Raw genomic sequence first — 12226 nt, 5'->3', positions numbered from 1 at the left:
ATTCTTGTATATAGGGGTCAGTATTATAGTAGCTATATTCTTGTACATAGGGGCAGTATTATAGTAGCTATATTCTTGTACATAGGGGCAGTATTATAGTAGCTATATTCTTGTACATAGGGGCAGTATTATAGTAGTTATATTCTTGTACATAGGGGGCAGTATTATAGTAGTTATATTCTTGTATATTGGGGGCAGTATTATAGTAGTTATATTCTTGTACATAGGAGCAGTATTATAGTAGTTATATTCCTGTACATAGGAGCAGTATTATAGTAGTTATATTCCTGTACATAGGGGCAGTATTATAGTAGTTATATTCTTGTACATAGGAGCAGTATTATAATAGTTATACTCTTGTACATGGGGGCAGTATTATAGTAGTTATATTCTTGTACATAGGGGCAGTATTATAGTAGTTATATTCTTGTACATAGGAGCAGTATTATAATAGTTATAGTCTTGTACATAGGAGCAGTATTATAGTAGTTATATTCTTGTACATAGGAGCAGTATTATAGTAGTTATATTCTTGTACATAGGAGGCAGTATTATAGTAGTTATATTCTTGTACATAGGAGCAGTATTATAATAGTTATAGTCTTGTACATAGGAGCAGTATTATAGTAGTTATATTCTTGTACATAGGAGCAGTATTATAGTAGTTATATTCTTGTACATAGGGGCAGTATTATAGTAGTTATAATCTTGTACATAGGGGCAGTATTATAGTAGTTATAATCTTGTACATAGGGGCAGTATTATAGTAGTTATATTCTTGTACATAGGGGCAGTATTATAGTAGTTATAATCTTGTACATAGGGGCAGTATTATAGTAGTTCTATTCTTGTACATAGGGAGCAATATTATAGTAGTTATATTCTTATACATAGGGGCAGTATTATAGTAGTTATAATCTTGTACATAGGAGCAGTATTATAGTAGTTATATTCTTGTACATAGGAGCAGTATTATAGTAGTTAGGGGCAGTATTATAGTAGTTATATTCTTATACATAGGGGCAGTATTATAGTAGTTATATTCTTGTACATAGGGAGCAGTATTATAGTAGTCATATTCTTGTACACAGGAGCAGTATTATAGTAGTTATATTCTTGTACATAGGGGCAGTATTATAGTAGTCATATTCTTGTACACAGGAGGTAGTAGTGTAGTAATGTTTGGCTTTGTCCGGTGAAAACTGATAAGTCTGCAGTCACTCTGTGTCGCTTCAGACTTATCCGTTTTGACCGGACAATCCCTTTAAATAGTTTTTTGTTGTTTTTTATTGTAAAAAAAATAAAAAATCATATCACAAATACAAGTTAAACTATATTTCATCATTAGAAGGAATGGTTCCCTTTAAGACTACATGTGCTTGCTATTTCCTTACCTTCCTGAGTCCAGGATATGTCTTGGCAGCCGCTCCAGTAATTGTTTACAGGCTGCAGACATGACGTCCTGCTCACAGCGCTGCAGTCAGCCAATCACGGAGCTCAATGGCTCTGCTGATCAAGATGGTGGAAGCCGCTGAGTTTGGTGATTGGCTGCAGCGCTGCCAACATGATGTCACCACTGCACTCAAATATCAGAGACCAGGACAATACAGGGAGCCCAGTGCCAGACCCCAGAAGGGTAAATAAAGGGTGGTTTATTTGTTAAGAATGAACTGATCTGGGAGCAAAATGGGTCAACCTGTTTAATACAAAACTGAAATCTAGTGCACATCAATATTACTGCACCGCAGTATACATAATGTCATTGTAAATTACAATGTCAATGCCTGTTGGGTAAAAAAGTTAAAGAACAAAACTTTTATGGCAAAATTCATTCTGCAGCTTTAAAGGGATTGTACATTACTCAAACAACCCTTTCTGAATCCTTGTTTCCCCCCAGTTATATAATAACAGCTATACTTCCCTCCAGTGCTGGCGATGTTGCAGCGGTATTGGAACTGGCCCTCCTGGGGATCACGTGACATTTTGTCACATGATCATTGCGGACAATTCCCGCTGGCTTCACACTTCTTTTCTACGAATGTAATTGACATTGGGAGGAAGTGAGAACTGCGGCTGCTCTTACTCTGGATGACTTGATTGGTCCGAAGGAGAAGAGACTGAAACCAGCGCCGATTGGCTGCAGTGATCGCGTGACAATGTCAGGCAAGCCTCGGGAGAGCCAGTGCGTGCCAACACCGCTGCAAGTGCCCCAGCACTGGAGGGGAATGTAGCTGTTACATTACTGGGGGGGAAACACAGGCACTCAGAAGGGGTTATTAGAACTCTGGAAAACCCTTTAAACCAAAGACTCAATCGATGGACACTACATTCAGTCACCATGGTAAATACTCACTAACACACTTTTTGACTGAAATTTTAAACCAGAAACTCTACAACTCCACCATCAAACCTCATGGTTCCTGATCCAAAAACTCAGCCAAAAAAGTGTGAACCCTCAAAAAAAATCAAAGAGCAGATGTATTCATCATCATAGATTTGAATCGGAGATATTTTGCGGACTGCTTTTTTCAGTGTCTGATACGGACTGGCGTTCCCCTAAAGGGTTTTCTGTTTTGTAGGAGGACTATCCTCTCGATAGAAGTTAACCTGCTCCTCTATCTTCCGTAACTCTTTCTATCCATCTCCTCCTCAGTTTCGAACTGTGTTAGGACACGGTGACTATGTTCAAGAACCATCAACTCTGTTTCGCTAGTTGCTTTCTTTTTGGCTGGCCTTTGGTCCGTGCACCTCTCGCCCTCAGACTTACGACTGGATTTATCTTTTTTTCCTTCTCTTAATCTGCGCGCTCTCATTATTTTCCCTGTTGGACACTGAGGCAGGAGACCAAGACCCCTCTGATGAATCACTAGCCCCCTGTGCTGAATCACTACTCCCGCTCTGAGGCTCTGGCCTTCTAAGTACCGGCCCTGACAGCAGCGCCTCCTCCTCCAGGTCCTCTGCTGACACCGGCAGGTCCTCATTATGCCAAAAATCGGAATAATCCCTCTGGGAACGACCGATCTGACCACACAAATTACACCGGACATTCCAGCACTTGGCTTTTGCATGCCCAAACTCCCCACACAGGCTGCACTTTACCACGGAGTAGGCGCAGGCGCTCGCCAGGTGACCGGTCCGACCACACCTATAGCATTCCCTCGGCTGACCCGCATAGAAACAGATGCCTTTCTCTCTACCAATATAAAAGGAAACTGGCAGATGATGGGTGAAGTTTGGGCTCTGACGCAGTTTAACCAGGACCCTCCAGCCTCCGGTCCAGATACCGTCCGCATCCCTGTCCTTAGTCAGATCTGACATGAGGTCACAATGTCTCTGCAGCCAGGTGACAATGTACTGAGGAGGCACTGCTTCATTCCAGAAGATTATGGTCACGCTTACTGTATCCGACTTAGAAATGGGGATAAATCTGAACTTGTTCCAACCGTCCACATCTCGAAACTTGAAGAAGTTCGCCCAGAAATGGCGCAGCCGAGACCTAACCTTAAAGCTGACATCATAGCCCTGCCGGTTCGGGAGGCTTATCAGAGCCAAGATGTTGGTGGGCCTGAAGCCCATCTGGTTACACAGGAGCTCTCGGATAACAAAGCTCCGGCTGGGTAGCTCTTCTCTGGCACCTCTGTGTCTGAACCGTACGACATTCCTCCTCTTTAAGGCCTGGATGGTATACCCAGTGTCTGACGAGAATGGTGACCCATGGCTCCATACATTTCCAGAAGAACCACCACCAGCACAAATCTCCTCCTGCTGACCGCTGGCCACCACTCTTCCCGTAACTGAAAGGGGGAGAAAGTTTGCAAATTGGTGTGTACTGCACACTCATCATCAACCTCTATACTAATATCTGTGCACTTACCAGCTGGGTTGTCCTGCACGTCAGAGGCCACGTTGTCCCGCACGTCAGAGGCCACGTTGTCCCGCACGTCAGAGGCCACGTTGTCCCGCACGTCAGAGGCCACGTTGTCCCGCACGTCAGAGGCCACGTTGTCCCGCACGTCAGAGGCCACGTTGTCCCGCACGTCAGAGGCCACGTTGTCCCGCACGTCAGAGGCCACGTTGTCCCGCACGTCAGAGGCCACGTTGACCTGCACAATTATAACATGTGAGTGATGATGTGCTGTTACACCATTACCTTTAGGCTATGTGCGCATGTTGCATATTTGCTTGCAGAATTTTCTGCAAGGTTTCTGCATCTATTGGCAGAAAAACGCAGTGGAATTCAACTCTTTTTATGTGTTTTTTAATGCGTTTTTGTAAATCCATAGAGCTAAATATAGATATTATTATTATTATTATTATTAAAAAAAAAAAAATTGTGATGTCACTTCCTTGTTCAACCTCTACAGTCAGATACCCTGGTGCCACACAGTGCTCCATACTATATAATTGGCCCACATGATGCTGGGTACAGTATAATGGCCCCACATGATACTGCGTACAGTATAATGGCCACACATGGTTACCCCACCCCCATCATTGCCCTCACACCCCCATCATTGCCTTCTCCATCACCACACACACACACACACACACACACACACACACACACCTTTCAACGCGCTCCCTCGCAGCAGCTAGCAGCTTCCACTCCCGCGGCGCTGAATGATGTCATCCTGCCACGCCGCGGACTGCTGACGCCGCTGCAGGTCCGGTATGCCATTGATAAAGACCTGTCCATGTCTCCTGTGCCATTCAGTATCAGAGCGAGGAGCAACATCTGCTCCGATCCGACACAGCTAGTGTCCGCTTCGTACACACGCGGCTCCACTTCGTACACACACGACTCCGTTCCATACACCTCATACAGACACGCGGCTCCGCTCCGTACACCTCATACACACACAGCTCTGCTACATCCACAATGTAAACACCTCCTGACCCCACACATAAACTTACCCTCATCCAGCACCATGACAACCACCAGAGTCCTGCATGCATACACGGAGGTCCCGATCATGTGACCCCCTGACTCCTCCCCTCCAGTGACCTCATCACAGGTCCTGTGCGCACAGAGCAGCCATATATGTGGCGTGCAGCTCTGCAGGTGGAGGGAATGGATGAGGCTGACATTGCAGTGCAGGAAAACTAATGTCCCGCCCGTGACCGCGGGCAGACTGTCAAAATCCAAATCGGGACTGCCCCACTGGATACGGGACAGTTGGGAGGTGTGCATAAGTACCGGATCGCGGCTCTGAATCTCCCCAGTTCAGGGAACCGGCTGCTTTAACAAGTGGTTCCATCGAACCGGGGAGAACCGGCCGAATCCCACCCCTTCTTAGAGCACTATTGCTAAGTGAGAACTTTCCCATGCAGCGGTGCCAGAAGTGAGGGCATCTGAGCTGATCAGCTGAGGAACTCCGGTGAACTCACAGCGGTCAGTGATACACTGAGAGGAGATGATCATTCCCGCAGTGTATCGCCGGCGGCCGGGTGAGATCGACGTGTGACACTCGGTATTAAATGGACTACAGCGGACAGGTGAGTATATGTTGGTTTCTTATTTTTGATTGCTTGCAGGAGACACGGGCATTGGGGATTAGGTGTTCGGTGAGTAAGTATTTTGTATGTGAATATGTAAATGTTTTGATTTTTTTTTTTTACAATTGAACACAGGCGCCGGATGATGAGACTATTCTCCCATCATCGGCTCATGCCATCTGTTATATGTGACAAAACACATAGCCAGATGGGAGTAGTAGTCCCATCAGACGACGCCTGGGTATACACGTCGCATGGGTACACACAGACACACGCACATTTTCTCCGCACACACACGCACGCACATTCTCCGCCCACACACACGCGCATTCTCCGCACACACACGCGCATTCTCCGCACACACACGCGCATTCTCCGCACACACACGCGCATTCTCCGCACACACACGCGCATTCTCCGCACACACACGCGCATTCTCTGCACACACACGCGCATTCTCTGCACACACACGCGCATTCTCTGCACACACACGCGCATTCTCTGCACACACACGCGCATTCTCTGCACACACACGCGCATTCTCTGCACACACACGCGCATTCTCTGCACACACACGCGCATTCTCTGCACACACACGCGCATTCTCTGCACACACACGCGCATTCTCTGCACACACACGCGCATTCTCTGCACACACACGCGCATTCTCTGCACACACACGCGCATTCTCTGCACACACACGCGCATTCTCTGCACACACACGCGCATTCTCTGCACACACACGCGCATTCTCTGCACACACACGCGCATTCTCTGCACACACACGCGCATTCTCTGCACACACACGCGCATTCTCTGCACACACACGCGCATTCTCTGCACACACACGCGCATTCTCTGCACACACACGCGCATTCTCTGCACACACACGCGCATTCTCTGCACACACACGCGCATTCTCTGCACACACACGCGCATTCTCTGCACACACACGCGCATTCTCTGCACACACACGCGCATTCTCTGCACACACACGCGCATTCTCTGCACACACACGCGCATTCTCTGCACACACACGCGCATTCTCTGCACACACACGCGCATTCTCCGCCCAGAGACACACGCACGCGCATTCTCCGCCCAGAGACACACGCACGCGCATTCTCCGCCCAGAGACACACGCACGCGCATTCTCCGCCCAGAGACACACGCACGCGCATTCTCCGCCCAGAGACACACGCACATTTTCCGCACATTCTCCACCCAGAGACACACGCACATTCTCCGCCCACGCACTTTCTCCTTCTGACATCATTTCCCTTTGACAATTCGCAGCGTTTTTGGCGGATTCTGCAGCACATTCTCAAACCTTTTTACATCTGCGTTTTTGCTGCAGATTTGACTGACGAAGTCAATTAGTCAAAAACACTACAGAAACGCAAAAAGTAGTAACATGCTGCAGAAAACAAAACGCTGCAAATACGGACGGAAATGTACGGATCACGAGCGCAACACTTCAGGACTGTCATTGCATTACCTCGCTTTAGTATTCCATGGAGCATTTCTGTGCATAAAAAAAACACCTCAAAAACGCATCGTGTGCACATAGCCTTACGTGACGGTGTACAGTTTTGCTCGAGTACTTACTGCTGGGACTTGTGGTGTCACACCAGAAACCGCTGCGGATCTCTGCAGTTGCTGCAGCACTGGTCTTGCATAGGACTGCTGGGTGCCAGTTACCAGAAGGTCTCTCATCCTTACAGCTGTGTCTCCCCTGGTTCCCAGCACCAGTCTCTGCGGCTCCTGACATGCTGCTGTGGGGTCAGAAACTCCAGGTTGTGGATCAGGTGCCAGTGTTTTTCCTTCACTAGTGGCACCATGAGGCCTCTCTGATGGTTCCCCCTTGGTCTCCATGTTCACAGCTTTCTGGTTGCTCCCAGATTGCATGCGGCCTTCAAATCCAGAGTCAGTCAGATCCTCCTTCATGGCTGCTCCTCCAGAGAAGTCCTCCTCTTCCTGCCTGGGAGGGCTGCACTGATCACCTGCAGGAGGGCTCACCACACAGCTTCATTCTGCAATCACTTTTCCTTCCATAATTACTTGGTAGCTGTGGCCATATGTTGGCCTTGGAGGCTGGGCCTTGGCAGGGGGTCTTCAGGTCTTCTCCTCCCAGTGTGATCCCTCCCTGAGAGCTACAAACACAGGAGCTCACAGCATGGAGTCAGGGACAGAAAAAGATTCAAGAGGTTGAAGTCGGTTTCTTATTAGGCATTTTTTTTCTTTTCTGTTTTTTATAGGTTTAACAACAAAAAAATAATCATCACAATAATAACATAGAATGCAGTGAGGTGCCCTGATGTGAATACACTTAAAAACAGCTGCAAAAACAATAAAACTGGCACAAAAATGGGCATCAAAGTGGGCACCGAAGGGCGTTGATGAAAGGGTTAAATGACCTTGGGCCACTGATATCACAGTGCAGACATACAGAACAGGACGCCCCACATCAAAACCAGGTCCCTATAGCCTGGCCCAAATGGGTTCTGAGCATCAGAACTGGCATCAAAGTTGGCAGACAGCCCATTTTTTCACAGATTTGAATAAGTAACTGATGTTTTAAGGGGTTAAATGACTTTGGGCCACTGATCTCACACTATGAATACACAGATAGTGATACCCCGCATCAAACCCAGGTCCCTCCAGCCTGGCCCAAATGGGTTCTGGGCACCAGAACTGGTATCAAAGTCGGCAAAAAGTCGATTTTCACAGATTTGAATAAGTAATGTTTTTAAGGCCAGGCTGGAGGGACCTGGGTTTGATACGGGCCATCACTATCTGGGTATTCATAGTGTGAGATCAGTGGGCCAAAGTCATTTTAACCCCTTAAAACATCAGTTACTTATTCAAATCTGTGAAAATCGGCTGTTTGCCAACTGTGATGCCAGTTCTGATGCCCGGAACCCATTTGGGCCAGGCTGGAGGGACCTGGTTTTGATGTGGGGCGCCCTGTTCTGTATGTCTGCACTGTGATATCAGTGGCCCAAAGTCATTTAACCCTTTGATTAACGCCCTTCGATGCCCACTTTGATGCCCATTTTTGTGCCAGTTTTATGATTTTTATAGCTGTTTTTAAGTGTATTCACATCAGGCTCCTCGCTGCATCGTGTCTTATTATTGTGATGATTATTTTTTGTTGTTAAACCTACAAAAAACAGAAAAGAAAAAAATGCCGAATAAGAAACAGACTTCAGCCTCATTAAAATTCAGCCCTGGCATTTGTAAGCACACAGGTCCATGCCGCCTCCGTCCCCTTCTCCAGATTATCCTGCCAGCAGGGTACCACCTCTATTTCCAATAATACCGCTTCATAAGACTAAATAATAATAATAATATTGCAACATAACAAATATAGCCAGCATATCTAGTAGTGATAATACCGCCATCATAATCATTAATCAAAATCATTATCTTTTATATAAGAAGCAGTGTCTATTTAAAATTTTTCTTTTAGATCTCAAAAAATGAAACCAGAGCTCTAACCAGTTATCAGCATCATCACAGAATAATATTTAGACTTTTGTTATTTTCTTTTCAGCTCAAATGCTGCGGATTTCATGGTTATGAAGATTTCACCAACTCCACGTACTACCGAGATCACCAGGAATACCCTCCGGTGTGCTGCTCCTACGTCAGCCCCTGCCAGCGGTACAATATCAGCTCTGATGTGAAGGTAGAAGGTTTCAATTCTTGTTTTCAGTCTTTATAGCAGAAATAGTATCCAGAACTGTTACCACATCCTGAATATTTGGGTATAGGACCTCCGGAGTCACAATCCTATTGTATCCCACAGTGCCTCTATAGCCCATCACCGGTGGTGCCCATAATGACAGCCCCATAAGAACCGCCACTGTGCCCTGTAGCAGTAAATTTTATACCCGGGTTTCAAGTTTACACTTTGTGATCCACTGGTTTAGTCTATGCGTCAAGTTCCACTGGTTTAGAGTCTACATAGTGATCCACTGGTTTTGCGTTTACGCCCTGTAATACACTGGTTTAATGACTATGCTTTGAATACTACTGGTTTATGGTCTGTCTGGTGATTCACTTCTTAAGAGTTTACCGGATGATCCACTGGTTGAGTCTATGCATCATGATCCACCAGTTTAAAGTCGGGATCGACTGGATTAGAGTCTGTGCTTCGAGGTTTATAGTCAATCTGGTGATCCACTCATTTTAAGATCTATACAATGCAGCCTACTGGTTTTGCCCTCTGAGATCCACTGATTTAGAGCCTACGCCATGTGATCCACTGGTTTAGAGTCTACCCTTGGTGGCCTACTGGTTTAGAGTCTACTTAATTAGCCCTTGGTATAGAGTCTTTTCCTCATAATCCACTGTTTTTTACAATCTACCTTGTGATCTATTGGTTTAAGTTCTACCTAGTCATCCACTAGTTTAGTCTTTCCTTCATGATCCACCCATGTTCAATATTTTCCTCAAGATCTACTGGTTTAGAGTCTACACTTATAGATCCAGTGGGTAAGATACTAACTTAATGACCCAGCCGTATAGAAACTATAACTGGTAATCCATTGATTTAGTATCTAAACCCGGTGATCTACTAATTTATCAGCTAAATTTAGATCCAGTGGATCAGTGGCCAAAGCTTTGTCACAGAGTTGTTCCATTGTCTGTAACCAAGAACAGCCCTCCAGACCGATGAGTGAGGTCTATCCTCACCAGACGTTCATCATATGGGATCTCACCTGAGTCTCAGATAAATGGGTAGAGTATGCTCAGATCCATCAGAGATCACGGTGAGGTTGGGAATCCTTTATTTGGGACTGGATTACTCTGTATGCTCAAAACTCCCATTTGTAAATGTCCAATTTCGTTCTCCCATTTTCCAGGGTTGCTTTAAGGCTTTCGAACACTTTCTGTCACAAAATGGAAAAATTGTAGGAGGTGTCGCCCTAGGAATCTGCGGACTGGAGGTAGGTGCCCCCTGAAATCTACACTATGGACAATTCCGAGTGCAAATCTTCCTGCGCCTCCTGCTTGTTCACACTCTGTTGCATGCAGAATCACTCGCCCTACCGTTATGTGCAACCGTTACCTTCTAACCATGATCATAACTTTATGTCTCTCCCTTCCAGCTGGCAGCCATGATCGTCTCCCTTGTGCTGTTTTGCCAGATTGGTAATAAATAGACGCGTCCAGAATTTCATGGCGGTGAAGAATGCATGGGTGTTAAGCTAAATTACCCGTAATCCTCACAATCCGACTTTCACTACTTTTCCATCATACTGCGGTGGACTTGGCATGAACGGAACGTACCACGACCCAGCAGCTGTGGCCTGGCGCTCGCTGTTCTGGCTTGGTAGACATGATGTTTAGCTAATATAGACATTATTTTCTTACTATTCTGTTACCATCATTATCATCTTCATCCTCCTCATCATCATCTTTATCATCTTCATTATCCTCATCTTCATCATCGTCATCATCCTCTTCATCATCATCGCTACTCGCTGTTTATTGTAGGATTAGAGTAATAAATATATATATAAATATTGTACATAGAAGACAAGAATAATAATATGTGCATTTCTAACAATAAAAGGAAATAAATTGTTTAGATTGAGTCAGTTTAATTTTTAAAGGGATAAGCGAAATCTTAGGAGGAGTGGGAGGAGAAAACCGCCATAGTGTCAGAGAATAGTCCAGCAAAGGTGTGACTGTCTGCTCCAGCACCCCAACCTGGTAGAGGGGTCTTCAGTCCCCATTAGAGCCCAGGGCTCACAACAACTGCTGTGTGTCTAAGACGCTCTATGCTCACAGCTGTCACCTATACCGACACGTTGTCAGAACTATCACGGCTTTACACCAGGTCCACCTTAAAAGATTCTCAAAAAACCTCCAACAGCTTCGAGAACAATACCTTCCCAAGCTCTTTGTGTAACTCAGAAGGGGGTCCGTCCATGCCCGGGGGGGGGGGGGGGGGGGGGGGGGGGGGCTTGCCTTATTAGTTTGAAAAGAGCTTAAAGCCTCCTCTAATTCCTCCACCCCAAGAGTTGCATCTAGTGCCTCCCTTTGTTCAACAGACAATGGCGGTAATGAATTGGCCAAGATGACTATCAATAGCCTCCGGGGTCTTGGATAATATAGAGGAATACAGCTGTTCATAAAAATGGAGGAATTACAACAGAATAGTTTCTGAGTCGATAATCAGAGATCCATCTGAAACCTATAACTGGGTATAACTGGGGAACCCTGTTTTGCCTCGGCCACTGTAGCCAGTAAACGACCTGTATGGAGAACAATATGGGACCCATAATAATGTATGGATGACTATTTGGGACTCATAATACTGTATGGAGGACTGTGAGCCCATAATACTGTATGGATGGCTATATGGGGCCCATAATACTGTATGGAGGACTGTGGGCCCATAATACTGTATGGATGGCTATATGGGGCCCATAATACTGTATGGAGGACTATTTGGGGCTCACTATACTGTATGGCGGACTATCTGTGTCCCATTCTATCATATTAACCAAAAAGGAGGCATATTTATGAAAGGGGGGGCTCATCCATAAATATTAAGTAGATAACCAAATGAAAAATGGATAACATTGCAGTGCCAAAAAAATGATATAGCTTTATTACAAGTTTTTGACAAACAAAATTAATATAATAGAAATCTAAACAGATAAGTAAAATACAAAGGGTAGCAACACCTTAGTGCCACATATGAGCAAGGTAT

At 45.6% G+C, this 12226-nt stretch overlaps 2 protein-coding genes across 3 annotated transcripts in view; one reads left to right on the top strand and one right to left on the bottom strand.

Moving 5' to 3' along the window:
- The window catches only part of TSPAN16 (tetraspanin 16), a 60057-nt gene extending 48964 nt beyond the window's left edge, over window positions 1-11093 (top strand). For both annotated transcript variants that reach the window (XM_077261972.1, XM_077261973.1), the window contains 3 exons: window positions 9053-9187; window positions 10368-10451; window positions 10614-11093. In XM_077261972.1, coding sequence (XP_077118087.1) covers window positions 9053-9187; window positions 10368-10451; window positions 10614-10667 — 273 coding nt within the window. In that variant the 3' untranslated portion in view covers window positions 10668-11093. The remainder of the gene's footprint in view (window positions 1-9052; window positions 9188-10367; window positions 10452-10613) is intronic.
- On the bottom strand, window positions 1677-7645 carry LOC143774409 (uncharacterized). The gene is made up of 3 exons (XM_077261971.1): window positions 7105-7645; window positions 3875-4103; window positions 1677-3794 (listed from the first exon to the last, which is right to left on the bottom strand). The coding sequence occupies exons 1-3, from the start codon at window positions 7441-7443 to the stop codon at window positions 2776-2778; spliced, it is 1587 nt and encodes a 528-aa protein (XP_077118086.1). The 5' UTR covers window positions 7444-7645; the 3' UTR covers window positions 1677-2775.
- Window positions 11094-12226: the final 1133 nt, after the last annotated feature.

This window comes from Ranitomeya variabilis, chromosome 5 (genome assembly GCF_051348905.1).
Source record: "Ranitomeya variabilis isolate aRanVar5 chromosome 5, aRanVar5.hap1, whole genome shotgun sequence".
Lineage (NCBI taxonomy): Eukaryota > Metazoa > Chordata > Amphibia > Anura > Dendrobatidae > Ranitomeya > Ranitomeya variabilis.
This window is presented reverse-complemented; position numbering and strand designations above follow the sequence as displayed.